Source organism: Pleurodeles waltl, chromosome 12, assembly GCF_031143425.1.
Source record: "Pleurodeles waltl isolate 20211129_DDA chromosome 12, aPleWal1.hap1.20221129, whole genome shotgun sequence".
NCBI classification, from domain to species: Eukaryota; Metazoa; Chordata; class Amphibia; order Caudata; family Salamandridae; genus Pleurodeles; species Pleurodeles waltl.
The window spans coordinates 89,748,719-89,771,155 of record NC_090451.1 but is presented as its reverse complement, the minus strand read 5'-3'; the positions used below and the strand labels follow the sequence as shown (position 1 = coordinate 89,771,155).

At 43.1% G+C, this 22,437-nt stretch overlaps 1 protein-coding gene across 1 annotated transcript in view; it reads left to right on the top strand.

Moving 5' to 3' along the window:
* The window catches only part of TMPRSS9 (transmembrane serine protease 9), a 143,657-nt gene that overhangs the window by 110,731 nt on the left and 10,489 nt on the right, over positions 1–22,437 (top strand). Inside the window, exons 15-19 of the mRNA XM_069216322.1 lie at positions 96–501; positions 5,769–5,882; positions 6,560–6,731; positions 7,555–7,820; positions 19,742–19,878. Coding sequence (XP_069072423.1) covers positions 96–501; positions 5,769–5,882; positions 6,560–6,731; positions 7,555–7,820; positions 19,742–19,878 — 1,095 coding nt within the window. The remainder of the gene's footprint in view (positions 1–95; positions 502–5,768; positions 5,883–6,559; positions 6,732–7,554; positions 7,821–19,741; positions 19,879–22,437) is intronic.

Genomic DNA, 22,437 nt, shown 5'->3' with positions numbered 1-22,437 from the left:
TATGAGTAGAATTTCAGTGCCCATCTCTGTCTTCACCCATTTCTTTTGCTTGAGTTGGTTTGGATTCAACAACTTGACATGCTGATCTTCCTTAGGGTGACTCTGGTGGCCCCCTGGCATGCGAAGAAAGTCCTGGAGTGTTTGTTCTGGCAGGGATCGTGAGCTGGGGGATCGGATGTGCTCAAGCCAAAAAGCCAGGTGTGTACTCCAGGGTGTCCAAACTCAAAGACTGGATCCTGGATACCATCTCCCCCATCCTAAGTGCCACTGAAGCCAGCTTATTCACCCCAAAAACCTCTCTCCCAACCAGCACTACCAGTAGGACTACCACCACTCCTACAATCACCACCACCAAGCCTACCTCCACCACCAGAAAAACAAGGAAGACAACCAGAGCCACTACCACTACGAGTACAAGCAGAACCACAACAAGACGAACCACCCGCATTACAAGGACAACACCACAGACTACAGAGCCAGTAAGACCCACACAGCCCAGAGGTAAATTACAGATCAGAAGTATTCCTTATTATAGTTATTGCAAAAATTTTGCAGCAACATATCTTGTATGTGGTCCTGGTGGAACTTGTGAAATATTAAGGATGAATTAAGCTGTCATACCACTGATCAACAAAAGTGGTTTGTGCAACTCAATGAGAAATGGGGGTTCTCCACTGGGAGCTCCTGAATTGTTAATTTACATGATTTTTGTAAGGTGCATTGTTTAGCAATTTCTTGGGGGCAGACTGTGATTGTGTGTAGACCAAAGTGAAGAGGTCTGTGCATGTGTTTGATGGTTAGTACAAATATCACTCTCCTGGGTCTGGTCCTTTGTAATTTTGATACTGTAGTTTGTAGGGTAAGTGGTTTCCCTAATGCATTTTTAATGTGTGGAGCGGGTGGCGTGAGAACTAACTCTTATGACTTCGCAACTGTGAACGCAGGAGTGTGAATTGTGTCAAGTGTTATACTTTCTGTGTACCACAAAGGAAGTTTTCAGATCTGTTGCCCCACCACCTAAGCCATCTCAATTGTGGCAGTGTGGTCTTATGTTTCTTTAATTATTTCATTTACATTTTATTGTATTTAGGTAGCACTGTCAAGACATTGCATAATAATGATCAATTGGTAGAAACTCAACAAGGTGCCATACAAGACACCACCAAAAAAGAGAAACAAAAGTAAGGATAATGATCAAGGTCAATGTAATGAAGAACGACCAAGAAGAGCAATATAGGAAAATAGTTTGAGGTGCAAGGCTGGGGTTTGAGAATTAACAGCAAGGAGAAGTGCACTCTCCATAGAGTGTGCAGTGCAAGCTGTGCTTGTGGTACAGAAAAGACAGACTTCGTACCTTGGTAGGACTCATAGTTGAAATGATTTCATCAAAGAGTTTAGAAATAAAATAGAAGAAACACTATATTTGGCATGGCCACTGGAATGAGGCATATCTGCTGCCACAGCATATTTTGGATAATTATGGATTTTTCACTTGCCACATAATTAATCAACTGCACAATTTGCACATAAACAAGATTCTGGCAGAAATGAATTACAAAAAAATATGCAATATGTGGTGTGAACTGTGTCAGACATTTTGAAACGTTAGCTGGTCATCTCTGAGTTCCTGATTAATATATTCATATCTTAAACGTACCCACACAGTATAAATATGTATTAAAATGTCAACATGGCAAATAATGCTGGTTCACTGGGTGCTGCACTGTTACACATTGTGGGGAATACCTTTCCTCTTTTGCCCTCATAATTTAGTCTACCCTAGCAAATAATCTGGTTTTCCATTGCAGTATAATTCCAGTGACCATAAAGAGAGGGCAATAATTTAATTCAGTAGTTCTTAACCTTTTGACTTCTATGGAGCCTGCTTAATTATTAGTGGAATCTGGGGATCCGCCAATGAATCATTATTGGAAGCTGGGGACCATGGCCCAAGAAATTTTCATGATTTGAGCTACAAACCAACACACAAAAATACAGAAACAAGCATTCAACAAAGAAGTACACAAATTATTAAATTATTTATTTAATTCACAAGTATAAGAAAACAACATTTTCATTTTAAATGGAAAGTTGGAGCTTTTATAAATTTAATTCAGGTCACCCATAATCCATAGTATATTCTGCTTGATGCACTTGCACTGCTTCCATGAATTAATCTGAGGTCACCACCTTACTTTTTAGCCTTCAATTAAAAATTTCTTGACATTTGCAGATCGTTTTAAGATTTTACATTTTATATTTTGATTTTGGGCTCTATTATTTTATTAATGTTAATTAATCTTCTAAGCAGTCATGGACCCCTGGAGTGAGTGTTTTAGACACCCACGGGTATCCAGACCACAGGTTAAGAACCACTGGTTTAAAAACCATGAGAGGGAAAAGATTGGCTGCTTCATTACAATGAGAGGAACAAAGGAGATACCACTGTTAAAGGAAAGACCAGAGAAGGCCTCAGTCAATAGTAAACAGCGGTGAAATAGTAGGTGAAGTGCAGGGGTTAGATTTAGCAGAGCAACTGAGTAGGTCAGCGTTAACGATAGGGGAATATTAAGTATTAAGTAAGCAAGTGGTTATAAGAAAGGGGGACATTCTGGAAATGAAACTGGCATTGCTGAAAGTAGTTAACGCAAACAAAGATTCAGGATCAGCAGTGCAATGTGAAGGAAGCTGGTTAAGGAAAGAAAAGAAACTTCAGGAAAGAGATCCTTCACTGGCTGTACTCAAAGAACAGCAGAGTCAGAGTTGGAATAGATGAGAGCAAAAGTAGAAATACTAAAGGGTGGGCATGGTTCCTCCCCTCGGAAACCCCTTGTATTTCATAGGGGCTTCAGAAAAAGGTAAGGACAAGTTTATGTCAAAGCTGGGGAGGGCAATGGGAGAGAGTAAAAAGAGAAGGCAATAGAGATCCAAAGAGTGGAAGCAACTGCAGGGTAAGGTAACTATGTAGAGATGTCATTAATCAGAAAAGAAGAAGGGGATATTTAGAGAGCATAGATATTCATAAAAGTGGAAGGCAAGTGAAGACATTTAATTGAACAGGGAAGTGAGACAGAGGTTGGAAAAAAAAAATCTGGTCTGCTGCAGCTATTGTAAGGGATGAGACTGAGGACACCATGTCAGATGAAAAGAAGAGTAGGTGACAATAGGGGCTAATGGTGTGAGGATTATGGTGCATGAGATGGTAACATTTAAGTATAGAATTGAAAAGGAGAAGAAGCATGAATGGAAAGGAGGTGGAGATTAAAGGGAGCGAGAAGCAAGTTTGTCAGATGCTTTTGCAAGGCCTGAGGCTAAATCTATACAGTCCACGGGACACTGCTTCTGGTATAGGCAGGTGCATACGTACCTGTTTCTAAGTGGTAATAAACAAAACATATGGTATCTGGGGCTAACCAGTAGTTAAGGCTACATAAGCCATCTGATTATTAAGGAGGACAGCAGGTTTGCTTACAAATATAAATCTCGAAATACATTTTACTGAAAGACTGCTGTGTCCTGGAAAGTGAGGGGCCATCCCTATGATGGAGCTTGCCAAAGATTAAAAAAAAGGAAACAGGACGAGGAAACAGGTGACTAAGAAGGAAATTAAAACTGTAGTAATTGGGAGTTATATGATCAAAAATGCAATTTGGAAAGGATGGGAAAATAATATGACAATCAAACAAAGAAGAGCCGGGAGGGACAATAAACAAGCATTTGCAATGCAATGAGCCTCACGTTTGCTTGAGTTAGAGCTATTAGCTTTGTAAATTTCTAACCAGACTTTTCTTGCCACATAAACTGAAAATAAAAATATAACAGTTTCACATATGCGAGCCCACAGCTGTGAAGCAAACACACAAAAGGAAACAGAAGTTAGCTTGCAGTGAAACGTATCGGCAAAAGTGCAATTATCCATGTTACCGGCAAAAGTACAATTACCTATGTAACAGGATCTATGTCATACAAAGCGCGCGACTTCTTCCCAGTGAGATCGCACTACCTACGAAACAAAGAGAAAAAGTAGTCTAGAAACTATACAGAAAACATCGAGCCTCATGTGTTTTCAGTAGTTGGCTGGTGCGCTCGAGGAGGGCTAACTGATGGGAAGGACATTGGCGTGGTTACAAGCCTGTAGAGAGATATCAACAGGGATGGAGAGCTTTGCGCTCGACCCCCCAAAAAAGGATTGGGCAGAAATGTGCATCAGGACCATACAACAATGTAATGTGCAAAGGAGGAGCACGATATCCAAAGGGAACTAAAGTAGTTTGATTGTAAGTAGAACAAGAATTTAAAAACAAAATAGGGTTAGGGTTGGTAGGGATGGTGGACAGGAGTAGGTTGCTTTCACAAAAGGATCAGAAGGTACTGGAATCAGTACAGACACACTTGGAACTTGTGCTTAGAGTAAGATTAAGCATTATCCTCAATGTCTGTAGAGGCACTGGATCTTCTAACCTTCCAAAGAAACTCAGTGCATATTCAGTCTTCGAAGTATGGCTCTTCTTTCCTAAGCTGTGTTGTTCCTGAGCTAAATTTCAATTAAACCCAATGTTACCCGATTGTTTAGTTTCCTGTCATACCACCATTCAGACTGATCTGCCACCTTCTTGTCTTGTTTCTGTTGTTCTCAAGTCCATTGACCATATGTTTCCTCATCTGACGCCATAACATCTGTGAATTGTTTCTCCCACTGGACTCAAGGTCTCTCCAGTGCCAAGACCACCTTTATTATACATAGAACACCTAGGCATATGGAAGGCAGATGGCAGATGGTTCTATGGTCTCCAGCCAGAAGGCACAATACACCTGACAGGCATCTCGATTCATTTATACAGCAACAAACAACCACATTATTTATGCGGTTCAAACTGAGTTTGTGCTGACCTGCCTCTGTGTGTCATCTGCTCTCTCTCTCTCTCTCTCTCTCTCTCTCTCTCTCTCTCTCTCTCTCTCTCTCTCTCTCCAATTGACTATGCAGTGCTAATACACAGGCAGTGCTTTAAGTGGGCAACTATTCCACAATGCTTTCTCGTGCCTTCCCAATCTTGCTCCCTTGTTTCCCTTTTTATATATTTTTTTTAGTGATTTTTTTATTCCATGACCAGGCACTGTGAAAGTGCTGCTGATCTGCTTATTTCTTTCTTTGCCCTTCCATCTCACTTTAGTTTTCATTCACTGTTAACAACTGGCTGTCAGCCACGTTGGAAAGGTAAACTAAAGAAGCCATGTTGGAAAGGTAAATTAAATATATTAAAATGTCCTCAGGTACATTATAACATATGAGGTCATACTGGATTGGCTTTTGGCAAGACGTAAACTTATTCTAAAATTTCCACTATCTTTTTCAACATCTACATACAGTGGCTAATAAAGAAATGCCAATGACTGTAACCATGGTGCCCAGGTGTTATGGAACCAAGTGGTCAATCTAACTTTAACAGAAAAAAATAAAACGAGAATAAACATAATGTTCTTTTAAAGCGATGAATCAGAAGATGTGGTCAAATGGCTAAGATGACGATTTAGGGCATAGGCTTAGATGCTGGCTTTGGCATGCGACTAAAATTCTGTTAGTTCTGGGCAAATTACTTACTTTCTCTTTGCAAAAAAATGAAATGCATAATTCAAATATGCAATAAGGTACAGCACTCCAATTAGCCCCCAACTAGGTTTACACTATATAGATACATAAGTGGATGGTTATTTGATCATTATTGTTACGATGTAAAGTTTGTGGTTATATTTCACTTTGTGTTTTCCAGTCCCTTGCACCATCTTTACATACAAGTGTTCTAACAAGGCATGCATAAGCAAGTTGAACCCAGAGTGTGACGGGATTCCAGACTGCAGCAACGGGTCTGATGAGCACAACTGTGGTAAGTGAACAAATGGAATCTTTCCAGTTGTGACTCCCAGAAGGGGTGGGGCGGCACGGGTGGGGAGAAATAAAAATGAAATTAATAAAAAATAAAAATAAACACTTACTTCCATCGCCGCCGCAACGCTCCATCCGCTTTTCTGCTGCTGGCAAAGGCTCCCAGCCTGCCCTGCGGCCAATCCTGACGCTGCTCAGAGCAGCGCTAAGATTGGCTGGGAGTTCCCAGCTAGGGCGCTCCCAGGCAGACTGGGAGACTGTGCATGCTCTCTCCAGCCCGGCAACTGTGTTGCTGGGCAGGAGAGAGCCTACTGCGCATGTGGGTTTGGATGGCCCAAGACAGCTGCTAAACATACATGCGCACTGAGTGGGAGTGCTGTCACAGCCTGTGGCCCCACACCTTTTATTAAAAAACGATAATAAAAATAGTTTATTGTAATTTTTTGTGAAAGGTTTGCAGCTGCCGCTGTTGGGGGGGACGCTCCTCCGCCCTATTGGAAACCAGACCTCCCTACTTAACAAGTAAACGTCACACCTAATGACTGTCTACGCTCTGCCCAGATGGTTTCACGAACAGTCCTTGTCAGAAAATTCTCCAGTACCCCCATCTTCCACTCAGTGTTCTTAATTGGTGATGCAGCCACCGCTAAATACTTGTTTTTCCCCCCCTTCTCTTAGACTGTGGAAATGCCCCCTCCCTGGGATTTAACAAGATTGTGGGTGGAAGCGGCGCCTCACGTGGTGAGTGGCCCTGGCAGGTGAGCCTTTGGCTGAGGAGGAAAGAGCACAAGTGTGGCGCAGTCCTGATCGCAGACAGATGGCTGCTCTCTGCGGCTCACTGCTTTGATGTGTAAGTCATGCATCTGCCATTAAGGCAAGAGATAATGGTGAGCAACAGATTGACTGAATGAGTGTAAATTAACGAGTAACAATATGAGGGCCCATAAATGAGTGAATGTTTAAGGGAGCCAAAAGGATGAGTGAGCAAGTATGTGTCATAGAAAATCAATAGGCTAATGAAGTATTGTAAAAAAAAAAAAAAAAAAAAAAAAACCTCACCTCCAAATCCCCTAAAGATATATTTGGGCCCATATTTATACTTTTTTTGCGCCACATTTGCATCATTTTTTTATGCAAAAGCAGCGCAAACTTACAAAATACAATTGTATTTTGTAAGTTTGCGCCGATTTTGCGTAAAAAAACGACGTAAATGAAGCGCTAAAAAAGGATAAATATGGGCCTTGGTCTTTTATTGCAACCTGAGATGATTGGTATTCAAGATGAAAAACATGGGTATTATTTTCCAATGTTTTCTAATTTGTTTTCCCAGGGAAACTGTTACAAAAAGCTAAAATGTCCCTTTTGTTTTCGTCAGAAACCACAAACTAGAATTTACCACATCAAGGTGCAATGGAGAAATGGATCAGACTATATTGAAGGTCCGTTGTATGGGTGAGATCGGAGGGTGATCTCAAGGATAAAATATTTAATGTACAAGGTGACTGCTTTAGCATTTTCTCAACTGGCAGTTCACTCTGTAGAAGAAGGGTCACGTAAATAAATATAGTGTGCTTGTCATCACCCTGTCCACTTCTTCAGTAAACTTGCATCTTGTGGGTTCAAAGAAGTCAAACCTGGAAGTTTCCTTGTGTAAATAATCTAAATATTCTTAGTTACAGTGACCCAAAGATGTGGATGGCATACTTGGGAACCCCATTTCTGAATGGCATTGAAGGAAGAGTTGAGAAAATCTACCGCATTCACAAGCATCCTTTCTACAACGTCTACACTTTAGACAATGATGTGGCCCTGCTGGAACTCCCAATGGCTCTGGGCTTTAACAATGTGATTAAACCAATCTGCCTGCCCGATGCCACACATGTCTTCAGGGAAGGGACCAAGTGCTTCATCACTGGATGGGGATCCACCAAGGAAGGAGGTACGCCTCTAAGTGCACTCAACTGTCTATGCATTTGATTCAAGCCAGACCATCATTTCACAGTCTAGATCAGAGCTGGAAGAAATTCAAGGTTTTCTCTGAGTACTAACCACAAAATTGACTCTTAAAATAAGCCAACAAAATTATTTGTATCATAAGTATTATAGAGCCAATCTATTCTAAAAAATGCACATGTTGATGGGATTGTTGCATAAATTAATGCATCTCTTGTAGAAAATCTGCAAAGCTCAAAGCCAGCAACGTTCACTCATAGCGCCAACAAAAAGTGGATCAATGTCAAATTAAGAATAGCAATTATTGAATAAGAGTATAACTTAGAATCCTTTGAATAAAAGCTGTATGTGTTGACAAAACACGTTTTAGCTCAGAAGGTCTGATGGGAGAGGTAGTTGTCATTCGTAGAGAATTGTTATATGGGAACCCATACACATATTCACCTTCACTGCATAGTACAGATTCTCTCACCTTAAACAGCTTTTACACTTTAAAATACTGTTTAACCACCCTACTTTGCTACTGTGAATCCATATAAGTGAAGCTGTTCATCAACTGTGATAGTTTGCTGTATACCTAAGCTTGGAACACCAATTCATCATTTTGGGTGACCTAACTGTGAGAAAAGGCCTCTTTTGACATGGTTAGCCGCCCAATTTTTGCCTGGTAAATGATGTAGCCTCAAAGTTGCTAGTGCCCAGAGCCCCTGCTAACCAGGTTCCCTGGGCCAGATCTCTTTCCCCAAAACTTTTGTGATGCATTGGCACAATTGGAGACACCTTTAGCTTCCACTATAAGTCCCTAGTAAATGGTACTTAGGTACTCATGGCATGGGGTACTAAGGGTAGGCCCCTGGGGCAGCAGACGGGGGTGGGCGCCCTTAGGGGGGCCTCAAGTGATCCAGGGGGCACCAGGCTCTAGCAAAAGAAGCATTATGCAGATAACAGTGCTTTGTTTTAAGCAGAAAAACATTTATTTAAAGGTAACAGAATTTAACTGCAATGTTTAAATAAAGTCTAGACACATTTAAACATTGCCAACTTAATAGAATAATTGTGAAAACTTCAGAGGGGGGGCATTATATTTTTTTCCTCTGGCAGGGTGCGGCATTAAACCATTTGAAAACCACTGCTCTAGGGCCGTGCGTTCAGTTGCACTCAGCACTGCCATTGCAGCCTGAGTTTCCTGATGCAATCCCAAAAGACAAACTTGACATGGCATAATGCCTGTTTGCTGTCTACTACCCACTTCATGTTGTATAGGTAAGACACCCCTCTGGCAGGCCTTACAGCCATAAGGCAGGGTGCACTACACTATATGTGAGGGCATGCCTGCATGAGCAATAAGCCCCCACTGTGTCCTTGCCAAACCTGGGACATAGTGAGTGAACAGAGCAGCCATTTTAAGTGCATGTGCTGGATACTGGTCAGTATGAGTTTCACAGCTACATGATGGCCACCCTGAACCCTGGGTTGATTGGTATCAAACAACTCAGAAAAATAAATCCAACCTGGTACCACTATTGGATTTATTGCAAAACGTACCCAGGAATCACCTAGAGGTACCCCCTGCAAAAGCTAACTACCCTGGCATGGTTGCTTGCCGGTCATAACCAGCCTGCCACTACAAAACAAGAGTCTGAATTCCTGAGATGAGAGATCCTGCTCTCCGGGATTCAGAACAAAGGCCTTCCTGGGTGGAGGTGCTAACACCCCCAGCAGCAGATGGTCACCCCCATTACAAACTTAAACTTTTGGTGGGAGCAATGGTGGGAAATCAGACAAAGGACAGGAAGAGTGATCAGTCAATCACTCAATCAATCAAATATTTTTAGAGCGTGCTACTCACCCATAGGGTATCAAGGCAAGGAGGGGTAAGTCCTCAGGGTTCAGTCGAAGAGCCAGGTCTTGAGGTCCTTCCTGAATTGAGGTAGCAATGGAGACTGTCTTAGGTGAAGAGGTACGGTGTTGTAACCTTTTGCTGCCAGGTAGGTGAAAGATCTTCCTCCAGCCGAGGACTTCTTTATGCGGGATACGTTGGTGAGCTACTGCTGGGATTAGCGGAAGTGGAGTGCCAGGTGATGCTGCGGTTGAGGTAGCTAGGTCTAATGTTGTGGAGGGCTCTGTAGGTGGGTACGAGGAGTTTGAAGTTGATCCTCTTCTCAACGGTGAGCCAGTGGAGGTCTTTCAGGTGTCCTGTGGTGTGTTCTCGGTGGCCGATGTTCAGGACGAGTCTGGCGGCAGAGTTCTGAATTTGTTGCAACTTGCTCAATTTCTTCTTGGAGGTTCCGGCATAAAGGGCTTTGCCATAATCAAGCCTGTTCATGATTAAGGCGTGTGTCACGGTTTTTCGGCAGTCGGTTGGTATCCAAATGAAAATCTTCCATTGGAGTCGGAGGGTGTGGAAGCAGGTGGATGTGACGGAGTTGACCAGTCTGATCATGGTGAGCGCTGAGTCAAGGATGATGCCAAGGTTTTGTGCGTTGACCTGCCGAGTGTTGAGGGCCACCAGGAGTCGTCCCAGGCTGAGGAGGAATGTCCCAGGATGAGGATCTCGGTCTTGTCAGAGTTCAGCTAAGGCAGCTCACCATCATCCAGGTGGCGACTGCTTCCATCACATCTCTGAAATTCTTCCTAGCTGTTGAGGGGTTCTCAGTCAGGGAGATGATCAGCTGGGTGGCATCAGCATAAGAGACGATGTTCATACTGTAGTTCCTGATGATAGGGGCGAGTCGGGTCAGGTAGATGTTGAACAGCATGGGGCTCAATGAGGATCCTTGGGGTACTCCACAGCTGATATCTGTGGGTTCTGAGAGGTGTGGCGGGAGCCTGACTTTCTGTGTTCTGCCGGGCTTGCACCACCCGTAAGGTGTTGCATGCAGGGTGACCGCTCCATTTTATTTTCCTCCATCTTGGATGGAAGGAAAATAGCCAATCAGGTGTAAAGAAGTGACCTCTGCCCACAGAAATTGGTCACCTAGTGTGTGTAGCCACCCCAATGTAGTTTTCCCATTTTCCACTGTTAGGTCCCCCCCTAAAACGCCCACTAAGTATTTAGTGGGCATCCCCAGACCAAGAAATTAGATTTCAAGGACAAAAGAAGTCCAGCAACAAAGAAGACCCACGGCTCGAGAACTGAAGTCCTGCTGCACCAAGAAAAGGTGCCAAACCCTGCCTGCTGCATCCAATACTCGACAATCGACGTTGAGGGATTGCTTGACATTAGACAGACTCTACAAACCCCCAGAGGACCTCCACTCTTCAAAAATCACCAAAGATCTCCCTCCAGAATGAAGGCATCACTTTGCAACATCAAGGAACCAAAGACCCAGTGAAAGCCACTTCACTGACTGGTTGCTGAACAAGAAACCGGACACCACAGCCAGACCAAACTTCACCCATCGAACTGTGAGGACAAAACCTATCAGTATGCCAGGCACTATGACCTCCAGTGGCCAGACCATGCAATAGCCCCAGGTACTGGTCACTTCATGTCGGACACCCAAAAGGACAGTCCATTCTGGACTGAAAAAAGGACCAGGAAGAAGCCTCAGTCGAGGGACTTCAGGAACACCATAACTCCACCCAGAGTGCCCCTGCTGATTTGCATGCGACCCTCAAAGTGACCTACCACCTGCTTTTATGGGCACCTTCGCGCGCAGCTCCTGGCACACCAATTTGCCCTACACCCGGCCACCCTATGCCCTGCACTAAAGATCCAGCTGTGCCCTAAGGGTCTAACACCCCTTGCTACCTCAACACTCCAAGAGGACCCTTGGGAATTACCTTTAAGTCCACCTGTGCAGTGCTTTTCCAAGCGGTCCCCTGCAGTGGCCTGGCACCAGCTCCAACAACTTTCTGCAGCTGCTCCCGCCGGAACCGGGAGTCACCTAAACTTCCCTAGCTGGTCCAGGGTACTCATCGACGACCTCGACATACCTGCAAAAGGAAATATTGGTAAACGCATTGCCTGATTTACTGTGTATTTGCAAAGTATTTCTCCATTGATTCCTATGGTGTGTAATTACGCACAAAAATACTAATTTGATTTAAAAAAAAAAAAAATAACTTGAAATGTACTTAACCAATTTTGATGATCTTGGCCTTAAAAGTTTCATAAAAATCTGAAGTATTTTTGTAAATTGGTCTTGAATTATTCTTTTGAGTGTGTACCTTGATTTATTGATACTGTGAGTACAACAAATGCTTTGCACTTATCCAAGATTGACTTAATTGCTCAACCAAGCTACCTTAAAAAGGAGAGCATTAGGTAGTCTAGTTTTTACCTCTGTAAATCAATGTGTGGTTGCCTGGACTCCCCTGCACAGTGTGCTTAGCTTTGCACTCTACATAGAGGGACAGCGTACTACATTTCTAACCATTCACCTAATTTACCCACAACAATAGGTTTTCTGTTGCACTAAATCGATGCTGAGAACGTTAACATTTCTACATTGTACATCCCAACTACAAATGTAAAACGGCACATGCTGGATCCGATTGTGTTCAAGCGTTGTGATTTTGAGCTTAACACTATTGAAAGATGGATCTTTTTTAATCCTTTTCAACCACCTCTCCTCACAATCATTTACAGAAGGGACAATCATTAGAGGCAAGTGTATATCGAATGTTTCAACTTTGTGTAAAATATCCCTAGTCCATAAAGACTTAGGACCAGATGTATCAAGCTCCCAGTTTGCATTTCTTAAATAGCGAATATTAAGAAATCGCTATTTAAGAAATGCAAAATGGGATGTATCAAAATTGCGAGTCGGTAATATCGATTTCTTAAAATTCTCAAACGCAATGTGCGAGTTGCAAATACCGAATTGCAAAAAAATCGTGACTCAGTATTTGAAAATCGCAAATTGCAAAAACAGAAAACCGGAACAACCTGATGACATCACAACCAGGAAGTGAGTCAGCCCATGCTGTTTCCAGGAGCCACACCCACAGGAGCAGGCAGAGAGGCACAGCCCAGCACTTGGCAGGCAGCCTTGTGATCCAGCCAGGACCAAACAGCAACATGGCCAATGATGGGAATGTGAAGGAGAAAGGAGACAGGAAGCGCAAGCTCAAATTCAGTGAGCAGGAATTGGAGGTGCTCACTGAGGAGGTGGTCAGGAACCATGACAAACTGTTTGGGAAGAACTCACTCCAGGTACCTGAAAGTGAGAAGAGGAAACTGTGGTCAGACATCCAGACTAAAATATGCGCAGTAGGAGTTTTGCAGCGCTCTGTTGGGAGGCAAGGAGCACCCACCCAGACACCGTCCACACCAATGGAAGACATGGTGGAGTCCACACTGCTTCCTGAAGCTGTCAGTGGTGTCACTGACATTGACACCTCAGAGACACCCAGCACCAGCAAAGGTAAGGGCAGTAATGATGTGCATCACCATATGTGCATGTACAAATGCCCCCTGGAAATTAGCTATTTGCTCGATGCGGCGTGATTAGTAGTCCATGCCACATCTTACTTACAACACAACAATGCATTATGGGAGTGGTAGACCACACCCCTAAAGTGCAAATGCCACATAAATAGCAAGATAGTGTTCAGCTACATAGAGAAACAACCCAAAAGACTCATAGTGATACGATGTTAGTGTACATTTTGTGAAATATTCATAAATGACATGCTGCACATTGTCATTGTAGATGTCCCAGGCCGTGCCGCAGCAGAAGTTGGAAATGTGGGGGATAGCGAAACACAGCCACAGTCTGACTCAAACACCAATGAGTCCTTCATTATTGCACCAACTAGACGCAGGGCAGGAGTGTTACCTCTTCCAGAGTATAACATGGACTCCGATGAAATGCTGTGTGAAGTACCCACACCACCCCCAGAGGCTAGATTTACAGGAAGACAGCAGTCCCTGCCCCAGCGTCAGTCCACTCCCCTCAGGAGGTGTCACGATGCAGGCAGACAGTGTACTGATGAAGTAGAGGGCCCATCACTTGTTGGCGGCCTTGAAGCTTCCATGCTGAAAGTGCAGCGCCTGCAATGCAAACACATGAGGTCAATGCACAGGCAGTTAGTGTCTCACAATGACAACATGGGAGTACTGCACAAGCAGTTTGATGCACTCAATGAAAACATGGGATCAATGCACAAGCAGCTGGCGTCTCTGAATGAAAACATGTGCAAGCTGCATGAGGGACAGCAAACAGCAGCCGAAAACACAAAGGAGATGACAAACGCCATTAGGAAACTCTGCACTGAGATTCAGCAGGAGCGTGTCAGCCACCGTAGGCGCCATCACCAACTGATGGGCAGGTTGGATGGCTTCTGCAGATCAGTCAATCGGCTCGCCAGCTCAACTGCCTTGATATCACGACGTGCTGTGAGCATACAAGTGGAGATGGCACATTGCAGTCAGGACATTGTGCAGGGATTGGTGCACATCACCAATGTTCTGGATACAATGCAGAGAGCACAGAGTGCTACAAACAGCGAACTGGGTGGTGGGGATAGTGAGGAGCTCTCTAACCTCAGCAGTCTCACAGCCCCTGTGATGGATCCTAGGCGTCGCAGTACCAGACACAGTACTGTCTTGGAACCCGCTACAAGACGTAGAAAGTAATGTTGAGGAGTACATGGGACTAGCTTAACATGTAGCAATACAGTTATACTATGATGCTAATAGTGTGACAATGTTACTCGCACCTGTTTGTCTATAGTGCATAGCTATGTACTATTCACACGTTACCTGAAGTCAAGGTAATAAAGATGCTACCTACAGCAATACATTTAATTGGCGTAGTATTGTCATTACTCACATCAGAAATGGTTGCGTTTGATGTCACCACGTCTTTGTTTGCCCTCTGCTGCACTGCTCCTGTCCACTGGGTGAAGGGGTGGTAAGGGATCACCATCCTCATCTGAGTCCGGCTCGGTGGGTTCCACAGGTATGCCCCTTGTTGTTGCAATGTTGTGCAACATGGCACATGTAGCCACGATTTTGCAGGTTGTTTCAGGGCTATATTGTAGTGCACCACCACTCTTGTGGATGCACCTGACGCGGTTCTTCAGAAGTCCGAAGGTCCTGTCCACAACACTGCGGGTTGTCCTGTGGGCAGCATTGTACCTCCTCTTGGATGGCATTGCAGGACTCAGGTAGGGCATCAGTATAAAGGACCGCACTGCGAAGGCACTGTCTCCTGGAATGAAATGAGACTGAAATGAGTACTTGCTATATCTTACGTCACGTTTACATCAATGCAACATTGCCAACTATTACATTACTCAGTAGATATCCTTCGCCAAACTCCCCAGCTAGGAGACTTGTATAAATTCCACTGTGGCGAAAGATGTAGGGTCATGTGTGCTCCCTGGATATCTGGCCACGAGATTGGTTATGATGTTGGAGGCATTGCTAATTACTTGTATGTTCATGGGATGTACATTTCTACGGTTCCGATAAACATACTCTGTGGCCAATGGTGGACAGATAGCTACATATGTCCCATCAATGGCACCTATGACATGTGGGAATTGGGCAATCTGGTAGAAATCGATTTTTGTCTGTTGTAATTCCTGTGGAGTGTTGGGGAATCTTATGTGCTGTTGAATTTTGCTCAGCATGGCATCAAGAAATGCATTGAGGACTCGTGAGAGGGCACTCTGTGAGACCCCTCCTGCTGCTGCTATAACCCCTTGATAGTTCCCTGAGGCTAATAGGCGCAGGGAGCATAATACCTGCACATGGGTGGATATACTATTGGTCCTGTGTGTTGTGCGCTGCAATAGGAGTTGTAGATCAGCTATCAGGTCGAGTATCATGGCAGAGCTTAACCTGTACTTCTCATATATCTCCTCCTCCGTCTGGTCAAAAAGGGTAATGCGCACTCTAAAAATGCACTCCTGTCTCCTTTTCCCTCTCCTCATACCTGCCAGGATCCTCATCCTCCTCGCCATCACGTAGAGTGCAGCCATTATTGAAAAGGGCTGAGTCATTCTGGGCCTCTTTATGTAGGTTGCACCTGGTTACCACCTGATTTCAATTTGTGGTAAACTGCATGTGCAAAAGGCCATTCTGCAAATATTTGCTATTTGCGATTTTCTGATGCATAGCATCGCGAGATGGAATTTGCGTATTGCAAACTGCGTCTCGCAAATAGTGACATGAATTTGCAGATAGCTATCTGTGAATTGCAAATCTAGGTCACAATTTCCGTTACACAGATAGCGATTCGCTAAATCATGTCGCTATTTACGATACACAGTTTGCGACACGCAAATTCATGTCGCAGTCACAAGGAATCGCCAATTTACCGATTCCTTTTATTTGCACTGGGCATGCCTTTCATACATCGTGAAAGACATTTTTGCATTTGCAAATGGCCGAATTTTGCGATTCGCACCGTTTGCGAATGCAAAACAGTTTAATATATCTGGCCCTTAGTAGTTAGCTGCAGGGTCTCAAATGTCTCCTGTAATTAGCTCACTCAAGGCTCAACACTTTAAGGGTTAAAATAAAAATTAGAGGGATTTCTATGACTGACAAGCAGCTAGTCTACTCAGCAACAGTTGTTCCATAATCTATTATACCCTGTTCCATCTCACTCTCAGTTCTGAACTCTTGGTGGATGTCAAATGTAACTACAGCAAGCTACCATGCTCCTGAGCCAACCCTTTACCAAAATCCTGTCCCCCATTCCCAAGGTAATGACAATGAATCATTAATAAATCAATCAAGGAAATAGTTTTCCTTCTATATAGAAACACACAATCATCTTCCTGCTGCTGAAAAAGCTAGCAGCAGGTCCTACTTTCACTGACCATTATCGCCTCATCACCAGCCTTCTTCTGTTGACAAATCTATTGGAAAGTATCATAGCCAACCACTGTATGAAAAAAGTAATCATATTCTTCACATGTTTCAATCAGGTTTCAGACTGGGGCATTAGGCAGAAACTACCCTTCTTTATTTGGGGAGAAATGCTCTTGAAGAAGCCAATACAGGGACTTCTTCATTATTATTTATAGTGGATCTCTATGATGCTCTTGTCTGAAAAGGTTTCAGCGTCTTATAGGAGAAGGTGATCGCTTTGTAGCAAGCACGACTCTATGATTGTTTTTGACGGATCGCATACAAGCTATTCAGCTTGGCCTTTTCAGATGTGGCCTACTCTCTATTTTCTGTGGAATCCCTAAAGGCTCACCACTCGCCTTCCTCCGTTTTATTATTTCTCTCTAATTCTCCTCCAAACACAGTGTGATATGGGGGTGAATGATTAAGGTTAGAGAAGTCGAGCCACTTGATTTTACATCCTTTATAGCATAGACATTTCTTCACTGGCAATGATTATGTTGCAGCAACCTAGCCTCGAGAATACCCAAGTTCCAATAGGCTAGATTGGACATGATGGCTTATCTGTAGGAGGGTGTCACCATGTTTCTCAGATTCAGATTTCTTTTATGACCACTTATATCTGGTGTGGAAAAGAGATTTAGATTACACCACATCCCATGTACATTACAGTCTGTGCTGGGGTGACACCCAATTCCTCTGGCTACAGAAAGTAGAGCATGTTGTGTATGGGACCCTTGATAATTAGTGTTTCTGTCTTGGTGCTGTTCAGTCAAAAACAACTCTCCTTCACCAAACAGCAGAACATTATTCCATTTTACTGGTCCATGCAGTAACCTGGCTGATGTACAGTTGGGTACTTTCCACATAAGAGCTAGAAATTACAGTGGTGCTCAGAGGTTCAAGGGGTCAATGATGCAGCAGTACCATTTTAGATTTCTAGACTTCATTCTGTGAGAAAGGGACAAGCATGTAGGATGGTTTCCATTGATCTAGCTCACTTTTCCAGAAGCTTCATTAGAACTTCAAAGGCCACAGTGTCATAAAATGCTGAGAAGTTGAGAAAGTGTATGATTCCCTATAGTTCTTTGTAAGGAGAAAACCACCAAAAAGTTTTGAGTGTCCCCAAACGGTATTATCATAATGTTGCCCTGAATGACATTACTTCATTCACAAACTCTTGCATCTAGTACTAAATCTCACCCTTGATCATCTTGCCTGGAACAAAGAAGTCTGAATATGGCCAGTAGTTCACCACCCTTGACAGATCCTCAGTCAGTATCTTCAGCAGCAGTGTTAGAGTAGCATATTTTAGAGTCCAGGTGTCTATGCTTTTTGTAAGAATGTCCTGAATTCTAATGCCTATGGCTAGTATATTAAAAACAATTTTATGATGGATGTGAATTGATGGGTTAGATTGAAGCGTTGATCCTTCCCACTACCACCAGAATTATTTGAGGCTGATTGAGTTGAGATAACCATGTGTGAAGGGAAAGAGCACTGGTTACCTTGGATGTTGGGCCAAATCTTACGATGTAGGTAGTCAGTAAATTTTTTGATTGTTCATCTGATACAAAACAGAGGTGTGCATTGTTGCCTCAGATTCACTTCCTTCTGTGAAGCCTCTGGAAGCACTTTGGTTTATATTGTACCCTGTAAGAATTGAACGGTATAGTTGGACTACTTTTCCTTTTGACTTCTTTGTATTACCACTCGCATTGTCTTCATGATGGGGGGTGCTGGTCTTTTCCTAGCTCGTTTCCCATGAGTGCTTCAGAGAACCTATTGCTCCTTGGAGAGGAATTGTCAGAAAAGAAACATGGGAGGCCAACCCGTCTGGGTCTCCATCACAAGAAAAGATGTATGCTCTATGTGATTGCACATCTGGAACACTTTGCCCTTCCCATGATTACTCATGAAGCTTGCTTAACTGCTGAATTCCCAGCTGTTCTTTCAAGGTGTCAGTCCTTCCAAATTAAATCTTAAGAAGTTCATACCTTTTATCATACCCAAAGTAAAAAGGGTGACCGCTTTTCTTGGGTCCACAACAATTGATTTTTTTTTTTTTTTAAACTGGCAGTAATGCTAAAATAATTAGTGACTACTTATGGTTATCAACTACAACTGATGTGTATGACTTACTTCTCGGGTGGACAGTGTGAATGGCAGGCTGACTTGTCAAAGGCAATACTTCTTTTCTTTGAAATATACAAAGCTTACCCCCATTTCTTTTTGTTGTATACCATTGATCAAATGTAATTTTCCACAAATTGTGTCACAACCAGTGGAAAAGAGAATAGGGAAAGCAAATTAATCTAATTCACAAGTTTAATATAGTGTTAAGTAATAAAGTTCTGAAACAGAATGCAAGCTAAAATGTGCAAAGAAAATTAGTCACCCAGCTGCCTATTATGGCAAGGATCTTTTTTTGTAATTAAAAAGATGACAGTAAAAGATTATTTTAATAATAATGAGGTAGATATCTTAAGTGCACAATTGAAAAGCACACCTTTTCACATGTCCTGGATAAAATAGGTTCCCAACTTTTGGAAAACATCTGAGGTGGTCATGGATATGGAAAAGGAGGCCTGAACTTCCAGATGCTGACAATATTTTCAATGCTCTGCAGTTCCCCTATTTTCTTAATGTTGCAGTGCTCGCAATATTCACTGTCTGAAAAGAAGACAGTGAACATTGCAAAAGTGCTGGGCGGTGGGGGGCCCTCCACCTGTTCTCTGCCAGCCTTTTCATGGTGGTGGTACCGCCATGAAAAGGCTCATGGGGAATGAAGTCGTAAACCACAGGGCAGTGCTGCATACAGCGCTGCCCTGGCGAATCAGGATCTCCGCCACCACCTGACCTCAAGATCCAAGATCCTAGTGGAGCTGGCGGTCGTAAGACCACCGCACTCGTGTGGATTATAGCTTAAAAGAACATAATTAACACAGAATTAATAAAAGGTTCTCGACCCCGTAACAGTTTGATCAATCTACAACAAATGTATGTTCATCCATCTGTACAGCAATAAAATATAGGTGTAAGGTGGCATAATTAAATATGAATATAACTTTTCCACATTTTGTATTCACAAGGTCTGATGTCAAGGCAACTCCAGAAGGGGACAGTAAGCATCATTGGCGATCAAGCTTGCAAGAAGTTCTACCCCATTCAAATAAGTACCAGGATGCTGTGTGCTGGGGTCACACAGGGAGGAGTTGACAGCTGCTCAGTAAGTAATACAATTCTGAAGTTTGATTTTCAAGACATGGGCATCTCTTGATTACTAAAAGAACCCTGTCATTCTGCAGAATTCCACCAGAGTGGATCCATTTCATGGTTGGCAAAGACTATAGCGCTTGACTATGAGGGTTATTCGTTTGGCAATGATTTGTAGCCTTGCTGTACAGCAACTCTGCTGCTGGGCAGCATGGCTAAAACTAGTTTTAAAAATGCACTATGACGGAGCCAGCGCTAATGTATTTAAAAAATAAAATAAGCACTGGTAGCCTCCCAGTATTTATTTATAAAGGTGTGCTACCCTCTTCCATCCCCCTCCCTCGAGTTGCCTCCACCCTAGCTCATTCCACCATTTCTTGGAAAAACACACACATGTGGGTGTGGGTTTTGGGACAAGGCAACACAGTGGGAGTGAAGGACTCTGGTGGAGGACATTAAAAGCAAGAGGAGTTGAGTAAGCTCACAGACAATGGAGGGCCTACAGGAGGGGCTGGGAAAATCACATGAACAACAGAGGATAGGTGTGAGGGGCTGGGTAGGAACACAGCAAGGGAGGATGGGCAGCAAGCACTGGCACACAGGCAATGGAGGATGTACTAAAGGGAGTTTGAGAAGCAGACAAACAATTGATTGCAGGTAGGAGGAGCTGAGGAAAAACACAGACAGTGGAGGAATGGTTAGAGGGGTGGGGGCACCTCTCAGACAACAGAGGATTGACCAAAGGCAAGTGAAGAGGAACACAAATGGGAGTGAATGACACGAAGGAGACAGCTAGAAAACACACACACTCATACTGCTTAAAAAAAGTAAAAAAGTTGCACCTTGCAAAGCAAGCAGTGGAAGGATACAGTAATGCATCCATGCTCCACGGGACGGACAAAGAAAAGAAGATGAAAGAAAGCCTATTAAACCTAATGAATAAAAAGCGAGCAAGTGAGTGAGCATGAAGCCAATCAGTAGTAGGCAATGGGTGGTCTCTAAGTCCAGGTAACAAAATGTATCGCAAGACATAGCACATTCGCTGTTTTAGGCAAGACGTTTTTTCATGTTTGCAACCATTTTAAAAAGGGCAAAGGAAACAGGGTCTTTGTATGGATCAATAGAGCAATTAATAGAGAGTGACAAACTAACTGGTGAACATCAAAGTTAAGATTTTAAAAAAACTAATTAGGCCAACAATTATAGTATGGATCTATGCACATCCACAGTTGATGAATAAGGCTGGAAAAGCAGGATTAAATACTTCCTGAGGCTCAAATAATTTGGACATAAGGTGAAGCCAGCATTAGAACTTATGCCTTTTAGTTTCAGAGTCACCCACTTAGCCGTTTTTTCTCAAAGCCAAAATTTATATTCCTCAAATAATATTTATCCTGAGATGAACCACATAAATTCTGCCTCTCTTCCTGCTGTAATCTCAAAATCACATTGAGCAAGGACATTTTTGGCAAACAGTAAAGCAACCATATCCACCAACCTCAGCAGTGAGGATGAACTACATTTCAGATGTGCTCTACGGGCCAGATGCTCATAGAAGGACATAGGAAGTGAGCAAATAATGCCCTGGAAACAAGAATGGTTTTACTCATTAGCCACTGTGGGTACCTACCTAGGCTCTCTGACAGAAGTGTTAATCGGAGCAGCAAGCCCTATTTTTATTTAGCGTTCATCTGCTAGTCTGGCTTTAACTGCTCAGTATTGATGGAAAGGTGGACTAGCTGTGCTTTAGAAATATTCTGACTTTAGTTTAGTAACTTTTTGTTAGGATATCCTTAAATTCATAACAAGCATATTTGTAAATCTGGGTGTCTCTTGCCACTACTGACAGAGTCAATGGGACTCATTTTACCAACCTTCAAAGGTTGAACGCCTATGTGGCCCTGTTGGGATTTGTTCAAACACAGATACCAACAATGGATCCATTAGTGCACTCAGCCTCTCCACCCAGATTGCCATCTGCAAATATGTTTGATTAATAGATTTGTTTATAACAAAATTGACTTCAAAAGTGTCTCTGAACAGCATCAACTGATTACTGGCAAATAATTATGTCAAGCATGACCCCTATCTCTCCTCTGTAATTCATCCTATTAGGAGGACGATGGACATGTCATGAAAGATCATAGGACATGACATGAGGAAGGTGCCAAATCTTATAGGGTAGAGGCCTCCAGACTGTATAATGGGCCTCCCAAGGTGGGTATCCTGCTGCCTTTAACTGAACCCCTGAGGTGCAATTAATAAACTTGAATGCCAGGGTTGTTCAATACCAATGCTGCCTATTCTTGTTTCCACCTAATGCCTCTTTCTTATGCTACATAACACTTTCTGTCTCTTAATCTCACTCTTGCAGATTTATTTATCTGCAGGTTCTCTGTTGTAACTCTTTTCTTATTTGTATCTCCTTCTTTCTCCCTTTTCTGCTTTTCTCTCTCTTTCTCTGGGACAAAGTCTGATAATGAAAAAATAAGCCCCAGTCAGCAAACATTTGTGCTAACACCCACTATGTACGGGGCGTGGCCAAGATGGCGACCGGAGCGGCAGCATAAAC